This window comes from Leptonychotes weddellii, chromosome 10 (genome assembly GCF_054177405.1).
Source record: "Leptonychotes weddellii isolate Sample4059 chromosome 10, ASM5417740v2, whole genome shotgun sequence".
NCBI classification, from domain to species: domain Eukaryota; kingdom Metazoa; phylum Chordata; class Mammalia; order Carnivora; family Phocidae; genus Leptonychotes; species Leptonychotes weddellii.
This window is the reverse complement of record NC_138378.1, coordinates 50832037-50850907: the sequence shown is the minus strand read 5'-3', so window position 1 is coordinate 50850907 and position 18871 is coordinate 50832037. Positions and strand designations below refer to the sequence as shown.

At 45.0% G+C, this 18871-nt stretch overlaps 2 protein-coding genes across 8 annotated transcripts in view; one reads left to right on the top strand and one right to left on the bottom strand.

Moving 5' to 3' along the window:
- Positions 1-14237, bottom strand: part of CHST10 (carbohydrate sulfotransferase 10) — a 29512-nt gene extending 15275 nt beyond the window's left edge. Inside the window, exons 1-6 of one of the 7 annotated variants that reach the window (XM_081833414.1) lie at positions 13998-14237; positions 11989-12061; positions 7769-7894; positions 4140-4200; positions 3118-3219; positions 2434-2561 (exon numbers count right to left, since the gene is read on the bottom strand). In XM_081833414.1, the coding sequence (XP_081689540.1) occupies positions 2434-2561; positions 3118-3164 (175 nt within the window). In that variant the 5' untranslated portion in view covers positions 3165-3219; positions 4140-4200; positions 7769-7894; positions 11989-12061; positions 13998-14237. Of the gene's footprint in view, positions 1-2429; positions 2562-3117; positions 3220-4037; positions 4058-4139; positions 4201-7674; positions 7694-7738; positions 7895-11988; positions 12062-13997 lie in introns of those variants that run through there. The other 6 variants (XM_081833418.1, XM_081833416.1, XM_081833420.1 and 3 more) reach the window with 6 other exon arrangements.
- Positions 14238-14359: 122 nt separating this feature from the next.
- Positions 14360-18871, top strand: part of NMS (neuromedin S) — a 44624-nt gene continuing 40112 nt past the window's right edge. Inside the window, exon 1 of the mRNA XM_081833421.1 lies at positions 14360-14555. The gene's annotated coding sequence lies outside the window, so the exon portion shown is untranslated. The remainder of the gene's footprint in view (positions 14556-18871) is intronic.

Genomic DNA, 18871 nt, shown 5'->3' with positions numbered 1-18871 from the left:
AGAACTCAGCCGGTGAACATCCATCTTCGTGATCCTAACCAGGAACGTAGGGACAATTAGATAGTTTCTGTGCGCTCAAGGAAGGCTGGGTTACAATTTGAGCCTGACAACAAAGGGTTCTCACTCTAAGTTTCCTGCACAGTGTGGGACTGACACTGTCCTCACTTCCTGGAGGTAGGAGAGGGGCAGTGGGGCCAAGCATGCTCTGAGGTTCACACCAGAAGTTGTCCGCACCACTGTGCTCCCATTCACTAACCACAGCAACCACACCGAACATCCAAGGGTGTAAGAGCTATTTGCTGAGCAGCACCCAAGACGACCACAGATCTTTCCTCCAGGTTTAAAATCCTAAAGCTTTTCATCTTTCCCGGTAGGTTTCACCTTCTATCCCTCTTAACTGTTTGCTTCACACTTCACAAAACCCTCTAGAGCTTCTACACTTTCCTCAAAGTGTTCAGCTTAGAACTTGTCACATCCTAGCAGAATGACACGTCGCTTATCAGATACCACTGAGGAATGCCATGCTCTTCAGAGGCTACTCTGCCAGAGGACATTACAATTCAAAGGGCACACATCTCAATTATTTTTGGTGGAAGTCTCATAAAATACATTAGCTATACTCATAGTTTTTGAAACAAAGTAAACCATTAACCATTTAACCTCATGACTTGCCTTTGAAGTGCCTTCCTTACCAGGAGGTGACATTTAAGGGAAGCAGAAGTAAAACGTGTGGACTTGTTGTAACAACAGATTCATATTCTTAGCAGCTGCAGCTCTTTCTACGTTTGCAGTTCTCTAGAGGTGCGCTCCTAGAGATTCTAACTCACTTGGTCTCTGGTCGGGCCAGCAGAGAAAAGTTTACAAAGTCCCGCAGATAGTTCTAGAGTGCCACGGGGTGAGAACCACTGCTCTTACTCTTGAGGAGGGACCTCCGTCAGAGGTAAGTGGAACTGGACTGGAGCAGCTGGAGAAACAGCTAAATGGTCAAGCGGAGATCACAGTATCAGACTCCAACGACCCCCTAGATTCGGTGCCTGCTGTCCTGACAGAGGCCCCGGTGCCTGGTGGGAGCCAGGTGGGAGCCATGATTGTCTGTAATTACCCACAGTGCTCTGTGATGCTCCTGCAGTTAATGCTGCCGTCCCAAGGCTGTAAGAACCTCTCAGGTCCTCACAAGAGCTCCTGGAAGGTGGGGGTGGTACCTGTAATGATGGCCTGTCGGGCTTGGGCACAGAGGAGCTGAGTTACTGAGTGGAAACCCTGGATCTGAGAACCAGCTCTTGGGGCTCATTTCAGGGCGTCCCTCTTTGGCCTGCACATCTGCCTTCCAGCCTTGTTGTTCCTCTACAGACAGCATGGGAGAGGGAGAGAGAATGAACGGGAGCATTCGGCCCCCAGGGTGGGGCGCTGCGCAGCCCTCGGCACAGCAGGGAGCTCTCTGGGCTGCAGTGGAGCCTGGAGCCTGCTGGCCACTCAGAGGGCACCATTCGTGCAGCTGCTGGGACAAAGTGGGGAAAACTGCTGGAATGGATGGACACTCTCCTGGTCCCCCCTTCCTAAGGGCTGCCGCCTGCAGGAGAATGTGTGAAAGGTTGTACAGAGTGAAGATGCTGTGCACACCCACATTCGCAAGCATCCTCCCTATTAGGCAAACATCGTCAGGCCAACCTGAAGCTGCTCATGAGCCTTTTCAACATCTCCCGTTTGTCTTGCCTCACTTTGCCATGGAAGGAGTTGCCTCAGGGTTCCAAGTGCACCTCCTTACGTACACCCAGCAACCTCACAGATCAGAGAGCCTCACTGTACTCAGGTCAATCTTGGAGCTGTCAGAGCATGTCCCTTTTGTAGGAAAAAAACCACTAACGCCTAGGTAAGCAAGTCAAGGGCATAAACTACAGTAAGTTCTTCTGAATTTGGGTTTGGTGCTCTTTGTACATCTTCATCTGAACACCTACATCATCAAGTCAAGGGGAGTTACCTCAAAGACTACCAGACACAATATTTAAATCACCTTCCTCCCAGTGAATCGAAGGTGACTTTCAAACGCACGGCTACCAGCATGCAGCACCAACTAGAACACAGGGATGCTGGTCAATCACGGCAGCGTCTCATGATGACACCAAGCAGGGCGAAATCCCAAGCCTGGGGCCCAGGAGATGACCTAGCAAATGGTATTGCTGGGAAGAGGCCACCAAAGAAGCCCACAGAGAAAGCATGCTCCACCCACCCCCAAGGGAGATGCAGGGAAGACACTTTTGTCCTTTTCCACCTCCTCTTCTGCACCTCTGTAACATGAACGAATTGGACGCCATGACCTTCGAGGTTAATGTTCCTTCGATCGTGTGACAAAGGTCATCCGTGCATATACCCAGAAACAATACCACAGCATTGTCTGGATTAGCTGAAATCCATTCCACAAGGAAGCATACCTACCATCGGGGTCTTTAAAGGTCAACGTGATAAATTTGCTAGCCACCATGAACATGAAAATCACCCAAAAGCATGCGGCCAACAGAAGCCACTGGTGGTGCATGTTGTCAAATGTCAGCCATTCAGTAATTCTTCCTGGAAAACAAAAGTGAGATGCCCCTGGTGCTTATAAATAAATCAATTAAACATAAAGTAATAAAAAGAACAGGTGGTTTTAGTTAACAGCATCAATATGAATATTTGAAAAAAATTTTCTATTGATACAGGGGTATGTTGACTTAGTACTTAAATTTTATTCTTAATTAATAATATGAAGTTGTCGATCTGGTAATTCAAACAGATTTAAAACACTCTAATGGAGAGGAGCCATTTCTGTTTGTTTTTGGAATACATGATAAGATTATGCTTTTGTAGATTTGCCTCGTAACTCCTTTCTGGCCCAAGCGAACATCAAAACATACTCCTGGTACCCAGCAATAGCCAGCGCCTGGAAGCAGGAGGGCAGAAGGAGTCCTCCAAGGGTCAGACCTTGGCTGTGGTAATTTGTGGAGGGCAGAAGCCATACTGAGGCAATTACAAGCAGGCCTTGTGTAAAATCCTGACATGCTGACAAGATAGATGTAGCCACACCTACAGAATCTCTAAAACAGTGCAAATGAACACCGGGGCTTCTCTGTCTCCATTCACTTGCCTGCAAGAGTCTGCGCAGAACCTTGGGGGTGGGTGTTTTTCATGCTGTCACTGCCTGGGAGTGATGCAGGGCATGTCAGTCCTCAGCAGGTCATGCTGCAGGGGACACATAAAAAGCAGGGAAGTCACAGTCAATTCTTGGCAAGAGAGACAAAAAAAGAGTGTGTTTCATTTCACCTTTAACATAGTGCTTCTTCAAGCCAAACCAAACTACTTAAAGAGACCATGCTGGGTTGGGTTGGTTTCCACTAGCTGACTGAGGCCATCCATCACTCCTGGGCAGCAGGGAGAACTGGTCCCCTCAACAAGGTGCTGATGACATATGATTTCAGACAGCTTCTGAATGCTGGATGGGACAGAGCTCTGTGGGGACCCAGGTAATCAACTTTCCTCCTTGTCTCAACAACAATTACCTCCTAGAATCTCACTGGAACCAGGCATCTGAAACCTGAATTCCCTCCACCAAGTGGTTATCCAGCCTATACTTGAATCTATCCTGTAATGGGGAGATGCAGCCTGTACATTTACTGGGTGGTTTGGGAGCCACCCTCTGTCACCTCACGTGCTCACACATTAGACCCAGTGTGTTTCCTGAGGTCTTCAAACAGGGTTGCCAGATTAACTAAATAAAAATGTAGGACACCCAGTTATATTTGAATTTTAGATAAACAATACAGTAGTCTCCCTTATCCACTTGGATCCTTTCCAAGACCTCCAGTAGATGCCTGAAATCACGGATAGTACCGAACCCTGTAGACTGTGCTTTTTCCTATACATACTATGGGAAAGTTTAATTTATAAATTAGGCACAGTAAGAGATTAACAATGATAATAATAAAATAGAACCATTATAACAACATACCATAACAAACGTTATGTGAATGTGGACTGTCTCTCTCTTATTGTGCTGTACTTACCCTTCCTGTGATGATGTGAGATGGGAAACTGCTTATGAGATGAGCTGCAGGGAGGGCAATGACGTGGGCACGGGGGCATAGCATTAGGCTACTGACCTTCTGACCATTCGTCAGAAGGAGGATCATCTGCTTCCGGACCACGGCTGACTGCGGGTAACTGAAACTATGGAGAGTGAAATCACAGATAAGGGGGGACTATTGTGAATGTCTTAGTAGAAGTATGTCCCAAATATTATATGGGACATACTTACACTTTAAAGAGTGATTTGTTGTCTGAGTTTCAAATTTCACTGGGAGTCCTGTATTCTATCCAGCCACATTGCCCAACACAGGGCATACCCACCCCTCTCGAGCTGCCTGAAGCTGGCCTGCCTGAGTTGAGTCTTCCTTTCTCTCTCAGTCCTGCTCATCTGAGGCAGCACGGCACAAAGAAGAGCGCCTGGATGGCCCCACCACTCACCAGCTCTGTGACTCAGCAAGTCACTTAACCTTCCTAAACCTTGATTTCCCAACACTGAGACAAGGCCCTCCTCCTTCCAGGGTGGTTGCGAGGATTAAAGGGCCTGTAGCCGTGCCCCTATAAACATAAACCAACCCTCTCTGACTTTCCAATTTGATCTGCAAACAGCCTTCTAAGTCTAGTGGCCAGAAATGAATGCGACAGCATGGTCTGCCCCAAGAAGAGGGGAAAAGAAAGGCAGACTCATCCCAGGGGGCTCAAGTTCCTAATTCTTCTCTTCCAGAGACAAGTGAGGCACAGACTGTGCCCGGCAGCATAGGGATACAGAGGGACAGTGATACTCCCAGAGGGGGTCCGTCCCCCTGGGTCAGTCACAGTGAGAGCACTCCACTGAGAAACCCCAACTGCAGGCCTTTTCTAGCAGAAGGGCAGAGGGGCAGAGGGACCAGTGTGGACAGGGGAGGGAGTAAAGAGAAAGGAGACAAGTACCAGGCAGGAGGTATGCAGCCAGAACAGAGGGGTATTTGTTCCTTTGGACCAGTTTTCAGGAAGCCTCAGAGGCTGAGGAACACTCTGGGTGCTGAGTGGCCTGGGGCTTGCAACCCATGCTTTGCTAAGAGAAGTGCTGTGGACAAGCGAATACGGAGGAGGGGAGCCACCTGGGGCTGCCTCCCTCACACAGGCTTACTCTGCAGAGCAAGAGAACCTCTCGGCACTGCTCGCTCATGGCGCCCTGCTCTGCTCAGACCTAGGCTTCCGGCCCCTGAGCACCCTCCTGGGCATCAAGGCGGCACTTGGGAAGGTTTTATGGCTTAAGAATCTAATCTTTCCAGTGGGAACTAGTCTTCTGAAGGGATCTAATTTGAGTGTGCCCAATGAGCTCACCTCTACATAAAAGTAGGGAGATGATGAATAAACAGCCTTACATGAAAATGAAGGGTCGTATCATCTGCTCTTCGGGAAGCCAAGTGGCTCAGGGATAGGATTTCTGCATCTGGGCTTGTTGAGACGTGAGAGCTGCATTATCCTGAGGCCATGCCTGCCTTCCTAAGGCTTGGATTTTAATTTCAAGCCAGGAATGCTTTACTTTTTCACCCAGGCCTGAGGTCAGGGGGTGGGGGTCGGTCTAATTCTCTTCTCCCAGAAAATTTTCCCAATTTTCACATCTGTAAGGATAAAACCACCACTGCATACCTACCAGTGTGTTGTGAGGTCCCCCTGAGACAGAGCCTGCCAAAGTACCTCCTCTACAACTTACAATCCACCAGCCAATGTCTTCTTTCTGATGGGGAATTTTACTTCAAACACGTTCAACTTTGAAAGTGACTTCAATTAAACCCCTATTGAACTAGGACATCTAGAGTTCCCCTTCCTGCTCTGAGCCTGACTGCCGCACTGAGTTGGGAGAAGGGAGGTCTGCAAGGCCCCCACCTCCCTCTCATCCCCGTCACAGCCCACCTGGACTGGGCAGGGACAGCCCAAGACACCTGGGACCCTGATGAGGGCTGCAGATGTGGAAAGGTTCATGTGCATAAGCCCTAGGCCCTGCCAAAAAATGTTCTCTTGAGAAGAGGAGTATAAAGTCACAGGCCCTCACCAGTGTCTTGGGTAGAGCCGCCCAGACTAGACTGAGGTCTGACAATGACTCTGTGCCCTGCTGCAGGTCCCTTTGCAGGCCACAGAGCCTAAAAGAGGTCACTGTGAAAGGAAGCTCGAGAGGGAGCGCTCTCTGCCAGCCAGTGGGCTTCTGTAAATGGGAGGTAAGCAGGGCTGGCTCCCCTCCCATTCACAGCAGAGGAAGAGTCAGCTCTCCCTGACACCCACTCTGTTGGAACCCCCTAAAGCCTCTCTCCATCACCCCACCTAGTTTCACATCCTGCACTGCACCTACTACAGCCTGTTTTCATTCATTCACCATCTGCCCCCTCCAGTAGAATGTAAGTGCCCCTGAGTACACCAAGGACTAGAATAGTGCCCGGCATTCAGTAAGAAAACCATTATTTGCTGAATGCCTACATCCACCTAGAAACTTATTAGGAAAACTCAGGAGAGATGAAAGGTATTTCTGAAGGCACCTTTCCCAACCTTCTACCTGAGACTTCCCAAACTCTTTAAAGGATGAGGCCCCCAATTTCAACAACCTCAAAATATTTCTCCCGTATCCACATAAGAGTAGTTATGTATTTGATACCTATTACCTGAGACTAGAAAACAATTAAAAGCTACTAGGACTTCAGTATTACTTGAAAATAAAATTATATTTTATAAATTACAGCACTTAACATGCATTTGAACAGATATACAACTTAAATATACTGACTCAGGGGGGTGGTTAAGAAATCTCATTGGAGTCCAAAAATTTTTTTTAAATTTTAAATAAAACTCTGTGCTGAAGGGCAAGCCAATTACAGAGATCCAAAATGTCAATTTATATCCGTAAACAAAAAGGGCAAGTTGCAAAATTAAATGTATGATCCTCTCTGTAAAAAAGTTATATATGTGAATGTACATGATTATACACATATCCAAACACATACATGCATGTAATGCACAGACTAAAATCTTGAGATGACGAAAGCAGTTATTTTTTGCTTTGTACACTTAAATATTAAAAAAAACTTTTGCAACAAACATGTTTCCATTTTATAGTAAAAACTAATAAAATATAAAAGATGCCACTTACATACATGTCCCCTGGTGTTTTTATTTCTGTTTATTTTTTCTACCTGACCACTACTGACTGCAGTTTCCTTACCACTTGGTAAAGTGTGGGAAAGGATGGTAAATACTTTTCTAGCCGGGAGAAAATGGTTAAGTGACAAAATCAACATGTATCTGAATATTTAATAAATACACCTCTGTCTTCATTAGTTTTTGTTTTTTTTTTAAATTTTATTTATTTGAGAGAGAGAGAGAGAAAGAGGGAGAGCACGTGTGGGGTGAGGGGCGGAGGGAGAAGCAGACTCCCTGCCGAGCAGGGAACCCGACGTGGGGCTTGATCCCCAGGATCATGACCTGAGCTGAAGGCAGATGCTTAACCGACTGCGCCACCCAGGAGCCCCTGTCTTCATTAGTTTTTATTTAGCTTTTAAAAATGATTTAATATTTAAAACATAAAGTGCAGAGACTAATACAAGAAAAACAGATTCTTGGCTCTAATAGTTTTGCTGTACTTACTTGAGTGTTCTTAAAGGAAAGGAAGTGTCAGAAAAATAAGGCTGGGGCCCCTCTCTGCCCCTACCTGGCTCTTGGCCCTGCACCCCAGACTTACTCCTCCATCAGGGAGGAGGCCTCTGACAGAAGCAGCCGCAGGGGTTTGGAAGGTGGTCTTCTTCCCTGCACACAGGAAGGCGGGGCCGGCTGCAGAAGAAGGTGGGAAAGCGTGTTCACCCAGGGCCTGAAAGGAAACAGTGCATTACATATGGGTGCTTTCTAGGGAGGCCCCTGCTGGGCGGGGAAAGCCTGGGGTGGAGAGATGCACTATTTTTAAGCGCCTACCTTTTCTTCCTCATGGTCGTAGTGAAGAAATTCATAAATTACACACAGACTTAAGAGAAAAAAGCTGTTGAGGAGAAAATTTAGATAAACCAGGACTTGTTCTCTGAGTCATGTGCTATGTGCGCCAACCAGAACCAGTAAGACTAAAGCTTGGTCCCTCTCAAGTACCCCTCCCCTCTACAGTTCATAACATACGACACACAAACACAAGTAGATGTGTATCTACATATACTTTTAAGGACACAATAACCTAAAAATAATTATTTGCCAACTTCATCACGAAAAGGTATATTCATCCATCCAACAAAATAGGTGCCAGGGATACGACCCTGAGTCCCAAACCAAATACATATGCACAGTTTATTTCCTCATAGAGCCTGCCATCTAACCCACATGCATCGAAGAGTCTATCCCAGAAGTGGTGTGGGGTGGAGACATGGCTCTATGAGAGGAAAATACAAAAGGACAGAACCTGGGTGGAGAGGTCAGCAGTTATGTAAGGAGGTCCCCGGGGCCAGGGGACCAGCAGGGAATGGAGGCCCTGGGGGTTAGGCAGGAGAAGCCAGGGGCCCTTGAGTAACTAAAGGAAGCCCCAGTGGCTGGAGTTTCCAGATCAACGTTAGAGATGAGCAAAAGCAGCTATGGTCAGAGAACACTGCATCTTATAGAGCATTTATGGAATTTAGCTTCACCTTGTCAGCAATGGAAAGTCACTGAAGAGAGTTTTCCATGAGAAGAGGGGTAGCAGTGTCATGATTTGATTTAAATTTTGAAGCTATTCTTCCGACAGCACAGTCAAAAATGTAAAGCACTATCCACTTGGTCATTCCCCAGCCTCAACATCATTTCCACAAGTGCAGCAGGAATGTTCTAACACAGCTAAGTGTTCTGCATCACCACCTAGACCTACCCTCCTAGATGATGACGACCACCACCGCCACCATAATCATCATCATCACCATCACATCATCATCATCATCTCCATCAAGGTCTCTAAAAACCAGCACATTAACGCGTACGATCCACAATATCTGACAGGTTGGGTTTTCACGAATCCTGAAGACTAGGGGTTCCAGTTAGCCACAGCATAGCATGCTTCTGCTTTGGAAGTTCATGCACTCTGAATCTAGGTATGCACCTAACAATGGCTGACTTTACGTTTAGGACAGTGCTTCCACCCCTGGGTGTACATTAGAATCACCTGGGGCGCTTTAAAAAAATACAGCAATGCCCTGGGCCCCAAGAACACTGAACCCAAGACAACACATATCGCTGGAGATGGATCCAGGGCTTGTTTTAAAAGCTCTGCACAGGATTCTAATGAGCAGCCAGGGCTGAGAACTGTTGGTCCAAGCCCCCAGCCCTTTAAAATGCAGATTCTAGGCATGCTGACATAGTAGCCATTCTCCTACCACCTCCTTCCATTATAAGAATGAAAACTAGCAGCAAAAGACTATCTGTCAATTAGCATCCATTGATGCTTTGAAAAAACAGCTTAAAGAGGTTTAATTAGAATCAAAGACCTCCAGCATTGTTCCCACTTACTCTTCTTTCCAGCCTTCCTACCTATAGGTAATTAGACTCTGTAGAATTAGGATTTGGTCTGACCTTGGAAAAATTACAATAATTTGCCCTTTTTGTTTAAACAAAATGAAAGGCATTCCAAATTCCCTTAGGCCCAGGTCCTCTAAGCCCACCCCACTATCTGCATCGTTTCCCTGAGTACACCAGTTCTCCATGGGGTTTGCCTCCTGTACAAGGATGACACCCTCAAGGCTCACGACTTCTCTGTGCAGAGAGACTGGGGCCTGAAATCAACAGTCCTTCCCCCATGGCTCTGCCAAGGGCCACTGCTCTCCCTGTAGCCTGGTGACAAATGGCCTTTAAAAAGCCGGACATTTTCTGTAATTAACTCTCCTTTGTTTAAGGAGCCAAGGCAACTCCCAAGTTGCCTCTTGCAGCTAATGGTGGCAAATCTGAGTGTGCCCCAGGCCCCCGGTGGTCACGGTGTGCTGCCCTGAACTGAGCCCCTGGGCCCCCAGGAGTCAGCATACCCATCTTCTGAGCTTTCCTACTTCCAGTCATTGAAGGAGATTTTCACTTGCAGATGTCAGGTTCTGAAACCAAGCGAGAGGGCTGGACTCTTAGAAAACCCACAAGTCAGAACTGGTGGTTAAGGTGACTTCCCTTCTTATGGGGAAAGCAGAGTTAGGAAAGCAAGAACACAGCTGAACTTACCAGAAATCTCAGCCTTTTTTATTTTTTTCCTCTAAACTAAAAGAAAGACAGCACATATTTTACATGTTTGTAAAGACTAACAATGGGTTTGGTATTATTACCATCTTCTGGTACAAATTCTCTCTCCCCTGCGTTTTCAGAAGATGCTTGTAAATCCATTTTGGTCAGCTGCCAATATTCCTGCCAGTGGCTTTTCCCTGTGTTTGAGCTGTCCTCCAAAAGCACAAAACCTTTCTGGGTTTGTGTGGAAGAGCTTGACTTCCACCTGCCTTGTTCTACTTTTGCTATGCATACTCACTTATTAAAGGTTCTGAAAAGTCCTGTGGTAAATAAGCCCCTTTAACTCTGTTTAAATAGCTTTTTTCCAAATGTCTTTCATTCATTCAGCAATACTGACCAAGTGCCCACTTTGAGCCCGGAGTTGTTCTAGGCCCTGGGGATATGGCAACATACACTCCCTGCTCTCATGGTGCTTCTATAGAGGCGGACAGGGCGATAAACAAATAGAGCTATTAATATATATGATCACACCAAGTGTGAAGGGCCACGGTTAATAACAAAGAAGGGTAAGGGGAATCTTGAGAAGAAACAGAACAGAGTGAGGGAAATCATGCAGCACCTGAGCCAACAGCTTGGTCGGTGTCCCAGTGTCCCTCATTCCGAGTGAGCTAGAGGTCTAGGAAGTGGCCCAGATAAAGAATCCTGTCAAGGGTCCTTTACTGAGCTGGAAACTCCTGGATCCCCCACCCCCATCACATACATACCCCAGGGAAAGGACCACGTGTCCAGTGTTCAGTTTTTAACACCCATTCAAAACACAGCCAGACACTAAAGGAAACTTCACAAAAAAAAACCTGGTAATGCAAGGAGCTGGTAGCCCTGGGGGGGATTAAGTGGAAGAAGTGAAACTCAGTAGCTAAGGGCTGGAGCAACCAGAAACATTCTACAATCAAACCTTCCATATCTTTGGATTTTGAACTAAAATGTTATCATTACCTAATCAATAAAATTACTAAATTACAATGTAATAAAATATTACATACGAATTTATAATATACATAAAGTGCCACGATGGTCATGGTGATTTTTAAATTCATAGGGTTTCTCTCAATCTAAGTTCAGACATTTCCTTTGTCTACTTGGTCATAATCATTACAATTTGCTGTCTTAGAATGACTGATCATCCTTAGTTACCAGCATGAAAACACACTCCTTACTCTGTCCAACTGAAGTATGTATCTGAGGTTAAGACAGATTCTCATGGGGGCACTTAGGTGGCTCAGTCGGTTGAGCATCTGCCTTCAGCTCAGGTCATGATCTCAGCGTCGTGGGGTCGAGCCCTGCATCAGGATCCCTGCTCAGCGGGGCGTCTCCTTGTCCTTCTCCTTCTGCCCCTCTCCCCGACTTGTGTTCTCTCTCTCTTTCTGCTCTCTCTCTCTCTCAAATGAATAAATAAAATCTTAAAAAAAAAAAAAAGAGATTCTCACGAGTAACAATAACGAACAGCAAACACCTGCCTGGGGTTATCTACATGTCAGGCACTGCTCTTAGCAAACCAAACTCACCTAATCCCCAGCCTGGGAGGGTTCTTCTACTATTATATTTAAGAAAACATTTCTAAGTATAAGTGTACACACTGCTATTCAAGAGTTTTAAATTTTATTAAATCTTCATACAAGCAAAAGAAGAGACAATGAGATTAGTAAATGACATGAATCTCAAGTAACTAGTAAGCTCACATTCTCCTTCACATACCTTCTGAGGCCTGGGATCCACATTTGCTTGCAGCAGTATTTGCTTTGCCTGAGATTCTTGGTTCCTCCTATCACTGTACAGGATAATTAAAACACAATAAGCACCATTAGAAGTGACAAGATCGACTTATTTAGTACAAATTGGTTTATACTTGGGAAATAGTTAACCACTTTGATTATTCAAGTATGTTTTGCACAACAGGTCTCTTACAGAGGTGGGTATATTTGGAATTCCTGGCAAATGAATAAATATTCTAAACGTGCCAAAAGAGGTAGCTGTTTAAAAGACTCTTCCCTGTAACTTCAAAGGAAAAATGAAGTAAGTTTTGTAGCAAAAAGAATCAAATCCTATTATATCTATTTTATGTCTTTGACATTGGGTAAAGGATTCCTGCAGAGGATGATGAGATGGTGAAATCTTCCAATGCAAGATGTTCTCTGGATTTTGCATTTCTTTAGGCTTTAACACCCTGGCAAATTCTAGCCAAATGACACATCATGAATGAATAACTGGAAACAAGCCGAACTCGTGGAATTAGAGAGATTACAGTTTAATAAGAGTTGGCTGGCAAAATAAACATACAACTCATTTAACACATAATATAGCCCAAACTGCCTGGGATGCATATAGCACAGTCTAGCTGTGTTTCCTTTTACTCTGAAGAGCTCGACGTTAAAACTAAAAGCAATTTGATGTTATGCAGATGGAAAGATTAAGCTTTATGTACTCACATCCAGATTCTTCCAGACCTGTATCAGAAGAAAACAGACTCTTCGTTTCTGCAATCTTGAAGGTCCTGAATTCACCTCTCTCCCGTTTCTATTTCTGGCTCTCTCCCACCTTTTTATTGTCTAACCTCAAGCATTTGAACATTGATCTGAATATACCTGCAAATTGCCTGGGATATTTCCTGATTCTTTGCCTCCTTTGATCAGTTTTGCAAACACTCCAGTTTTCATTTTGGGAAAGAATTTTTCTCTCAGGTATTTCTTTGAGATTCTATTCTTCAGGGTGAAAAGCAAAGGAAAGATTTTTCTTTCCATCTTGAAATTCCAATTTTGAGCCAAGATGGACTCATCATTACAATGGTAGAAAAGGGAGAAGACTATTTTCTCTCTTTCTGTCTTTTCTTTTTCACCCTGTCACTGAAAATTTCAGCATAACAGGTACTGGAGATCAGCAAGCCGGACCTAAACTGAGCTGCCTAATTTTAAGAATGTCTGAGACATTTCTCACCCTGGCAGTTAAAACTGACCAATACCCAACTCTTTACGGCCCAAAGGCCCAGACTCTGGGTGTTTCAGACAAAAAAGCCCTTTATGACAGTCCTCCCCCTTAGCTAACCAGACAGAACCCGGCTGCACTGCTTTCTATTCACTGACTGGCCCTTGTCTGCCTTTAGAGACTTGGAAAACAAAAACGACAGCTTTTGGAAAACCTGGTTCATCTTCCCAGCCAGAAGTGCAGAAATTTATACTTTAAGCTCCAACTTCTGACCGGCCTCTCCACTGTCAAAATCAGGGCTGAGCGCACTCTGCAGCCTATCAGGCAGGAAACATGCATTTCCAACCATCCTTTCCCCTCTCACCCACCAAAGATACACTTAACTGTGCACTTAGGAAAGGGTGCACATATTCCTTCTTCCCTGCCCTCTCTCTCTGCATGTTCCCTGCACCCAAGTTGGAACATTTTCTTTCTCTTTGCACCCAATCACAAATGCCAATTCTCAGCCAAAGATGAAAGAAGTAAATTATAGATCACCAAGTATCAATCATTCCACTGGTCACACCATCCCGCAGCAAGGACGCCGCCTTATTGCATAATTAACGTGATGGAGGTTCTTCTCATTAATCCCACCAACTAGAGAGGTCCTCAAGTCACCAAAACACACTGGGATGGTGCTCACAAAGAAACACCGGTTCGCCCCGTCTTCCCATCCACCCGGGATGGGGGTGGGGGTCGGGGCCCGGGGGTCTACGAAACCCACACCCGCCGGTCCCAGAGCTCACCCACTGTGGAGCCGGAGCTCGCCGGGGTCCTCGGGCCCTTCCGCGCCGTTGGCGGCGAAGCTCAGCCTCGCGGGCCTGGGGGCGAAGCGCGCGGGGTTCCCGCGTCCCGGGAGCGCGGGAGGCCCGCCCCGCCCGGAGGCCTCGGCGCCGCCACCGGCGGCCTCCGCGCCGCGGCCCGCCCGGCCCGGGATGTGGCGGCTGCGCGTCAGAAGGAGAAAGCCGGGCGCGCGAGGCCCTCTCCGGGGGGCGAGCCCGCCGCCGCCCCACGCGGCCCCCGCCCGTCCGCGCGCGCCGCCCGGCTGGCTGTGCGCGCACCCGCTGCCGTCCCGCGCGCGAGGCGGCGCGGGGCGGGGCGGCGCGGGGCGGCGCGGGGCGGGGCGGCCGAGGCGACCCAGGACCTGGTCTACCCTGGCGCGTCGCCGCGGTCTGATCCCGCGCGCAGGCCTTGCGCCTACCTTCTCTCCCCCCGCCCCACCCCCCGGAAAGAAGCTGCATCCCAGGAAATTACAGAGAAGTGGGGCCGAACCAAATCCCGCCAGGTCTCCATCCAGAAAACAGGTATGATGTTTGAGAAGGGAAAAAAAAAAAAAAAAAAAGCCCAAACTTGGAAAAAATGGAGAAAAAAAAATCCAAACTTTGAAAAAGGCAAAACCGGTTGAGTTTGGGGTACCGCCCAGCATTTTCTGATCACCCTTCCTAGTAAAAGCAGGACTTTCTGTTCTTTGCAGACCCCCTCGGCTGACAGTCTGGGGGACGTAACTTTGTTGTCTTAGGTGTAGCTGATTAATGCAGAACTGATAGAAGCCACAACAGTTTACTGCCCTATAGGGCTGTGCCTTCTTAACCTGCAGAAGTGAGTAAGACCTTGGGGTTTTAGAGCCTGGTAGAGAAGCCAGTCCCAAAGCTGTTGGGGGGTTTATTATCCTGGAAAAGGTAAACTAGTTTTGTTTTGATCTAACCTACATGCTTGTTAACTACCTAGCTGCATCTCTTTAGCAAACAAAGTAATATAGATACGTGTGCACACACATGCATACGTATGAACACATAAAACTTGTCAAGCTTTCAAGGAACCAGGGGTTTTTGTTTTGTTTTGTTTTTTGTTTTTTGGGTTTTTTGTTTGTTTGTTTTTGCCTACCCTGTTGGTTCCATTCTTAAGGAGTTAAACATAATATGAATGGGGCTGGCCATTTCAGAATTTCACTTTTAACATGATTACTAATCCTTGTGGCTTCAAGATGGCAAGGTGGTTTACTTGGTCTTTTGGTCACTCATCCTGATATTTATTAAGCCCTTTCCTTGGGCACTATGGTTGACATGAGACCATCTCCTTTGTCCTTGAGGATTTGAATGTATACACAGACACGGGAGAAACACAATTAGTAAATTTGGAGCTCAGATGAGACATGGAACATAATCCAGGGTTGAAGGGTTCAAGGGAATTAGGCCTTGCGGGTTCAAATCTTTACTGCACCACATACAGCTTGTGACCCTGTCAAATTCTTTTATTGTTCTGTGCCCCATTTTCTTCATCTATAAAATGAGGATACGGTACTAGAGAATATTGGAGATAATGCATTTAAAATGCATAGCACAGTTCTCTCCCAGTGGTAAATATTACGATAAACATAAACTCCTTTCATTGTTATTATTTATTAATTGCATTCCTATGCAATTAATTGCTGTTCAAATATTAAAAAATATAGTTCTTTTTAGGGGCTTACACATTGGTGACTAAAGTGAGTATTTTTCTTTCTTTCTTTTTTTTTTTTAAAGATTTTATTTATTTGACACAGAGAGAGAGAGAGGGAGAGAGCAAGCACAAGCAAGGGGAGTGGCAGGCAGGCTCCCTGCTGAGCAAGGAGTTCAACGCGGGGCTCCATCCCAGGACGCTGGGATCATGACCTGAGCCTAATGCAGCCGCTTAACCAACTGAGCCGCCCAGGCGCCCCTAACTGAGTATTTTTCTTAGGGTATTTCCCAAATTATTCTAGTTTTTTTTGTTTCTATAAATGGACTTCAGGAAAGTATTAATGTTTAGTCTTTATAACAGAGGGATAGTTTGGAATGTAGTGGTTCTCAAAGTGGGATCCTTGGACCCCTAGGTCTGTAATGTCAAGACTGTTTTCCCAGTAATGCTAGGACATTGGTTGTCTTTATTTGTTCTGATGGCACAAGAGTAATGGTGGGTAAAATTGATGACACTTAGCCAGAATCTAGGCAGTGGAATAAAACGGGATTGGTGGGCATTGCATATGTCACCACCAAACACTTGCAGTAAAAACAAACGAAAAATGCCACTGAAGAATGTCCTCCATTAAGCAGTCATACCGTTTGGAATGGGATGGGAAGTGCACACGAGGCCTCTTGCTGTATACCAAAAGTATGGTCATTGTCTGGAGGCAAAGCTCTTGGGTGATGGTTTGCGATGCTTTTTTTTTCATGGAACACCATTTTTACTTGAAAGAAGAACTGACAGACAAACTGTGGTTACACAGACTTGGGTACTTGGCAGACATTTTCTCCAAAATGAATGAAATGAGCCTGTCACTTAAGCAAAACAACTGATGGTATCTGTTGCCAGTGATAAAATTCAAGCTTTCAAGTGAAAATTCAAGCTTTTGGAAAACCTGTGTCTGCCACTAGGAATTTGACAGCATCCTAACATTTAAAAATTTTTCTGATGAAATCAGTGGTGATACTAACAACCTTTTCTTTGATTCTTTTTTTCTTTTCTTGGTATATTGTATGCTGATAGATTGTGGCTCAATAAGAAATATATTTTATATATATATATACATATATATATATGTATATATATAATGTATTTGGCCTTTTCCTGGGTTCCTGACGCAGAGCTCCTAAAACCTTGGTAATTTCCTGAATGATAGGGGTGAAAGGAGCATCTTTTGTTCTAATAGGTAGCCTTTGTTTCTGGTTCCTGACACAAAGCTCCTAAAACCTTTGGAATTTCCTGGGTGATAGGAGCATCTTTTGTTCTAATGAGGCAACTCTAGCTAGCTTCAGATGGAGACTGGTCACTGCAAAGACCAAACCTTGATTAGAAGCCTAGGACTTTCAGCCCTACATCCCCCAACCTCTGGGAAGAGGTGAGGGGCTGGAGAATGGTTAATAATCCATCCCTCCGACATGATGAAACCTCCATAAAAACACTTAAATGACAGTTTGGAGAGCTTCCACATTGGTAAGCTCACTGAGGTGCTGGAAGGGTGGCCATGTAGAAAGGGCATGGAAACTCTGTGCGCACAGCCCCCCGTAACTTGGCCTAGGAATCTCTTCCATTTGGCTGTTCTGAGTTGTGTCCTTTATAATAAATCACTAATAATAAGTAAGCTGTTTCCCTGTGTTTTGTGAGCCATTCTAGTATAATCAAAACTGAGGAGAGGGCGTCGTGGGAACCTCTGATTTGTAGCCATGTCAGAGAGTGTGGGTAACTTGGGGACCCAATATTTGTGACTGGCGTCTGAAGTGGGAACATCCTTGTGGGACTGAGCCCTTAATCCTGTGGAGTTTTACGCTAACTCCAGGGAGTGTCAGAATAAAATTGAATTATAGGACATGCAGTTAGTGTCTGGAGAATCAGAGAATTGGTTTTTGGTGTTAGAAAACACCTAGGCTGATGAATTTTAATGTTACAGAGTATGAAAGTTCATTGACGGGGTTTTAGATTCCACATTGTACTAAACTTTAAGAAACTATGACTTGCTGAGTTGGGGTTTAGTATTAAAGAAAAACACCCAAAATTATCTGAAAAGATTATTAAAATACTTCTTCCTTTTCTACTTATCTGCATGAAGAAGGATTTTCTTCATATTCTTTGACCAAAATAACACTGCAACAGATTGATGCAGAAACAAGTATATGAATCCAGCTATCTTCTATTAAGCAAAACATTAAAGAGATTGGCAAAAAGATAAACAATGCTAAATTTTTGTTTTAGAAAATATAGCTATTTTTCCTTAAAATATGTTATCTGTGGTACCATATAATGAGAGTGTTATTATTTTCAAGTGAATTAATAAATACGTTTTAAATTTCTCAGTTTTCATTACTGAATCTGTAAGTTTAGATAGATATCCAGATTAACAAAAGCTCTTTGCTTTCCTTGATAATTTTTAAGAGTGTAAATGAATCCTTAGACCAAAATGTTTGAGAACTCCTGTTCTAAAAGAAACCCAAATTCTTAATTGTAAAAGAAAAATGTACCAGATTCTTTCATCTTCCACAACTGCCAAGTGTATATCTTTAAAGTCAAGGCTGGAGATGATACTATGAAATAATGGAAGTTAACCACTGACCCAAAATAGTGCCATGTGTTTGAACCAAACCAGTGGAATAAGCAAATAGATACATCTAGAGAAACCTAGGTGCCCTTATGGGGATATGGGTTATATATGAAGAACCATCCTATGAGAGTAAGAATTTGCCAGTTCCTCTGAGCATTCTATGGTAATAAGATTTTATAAATTTCTCTCCAGTACTTCGTTTTGGCCTAAGCACAAGTGGACTTGGGGTCCAAGTGTCAGATACCTTGTTTTTCTTCTTGCCACTTCCCCATCTCCTCACTATGCCACATGCATTCTCCATGTCAGCCCAGGCAGGAGACAATTCCCATAATACTGGCTGTCCCCTTCCTGAGCTCTCATCTCAGTCTTCACAATTGACACCAGCCACTCACAGACTTCCCTGGGCTTTCTTTAAAAGAATGTGTTTGTTTCCTGAGATTAAGAATTCCTCATATCAGTGAGGTCATATGATACATGTCTTTCTCTGTTTGACTTATTTCGCTCAGCATAATACCCTCCAGTTCCATCCATGTTGTTGCAAATGGCAAGATCTCATTCCTTTTGATG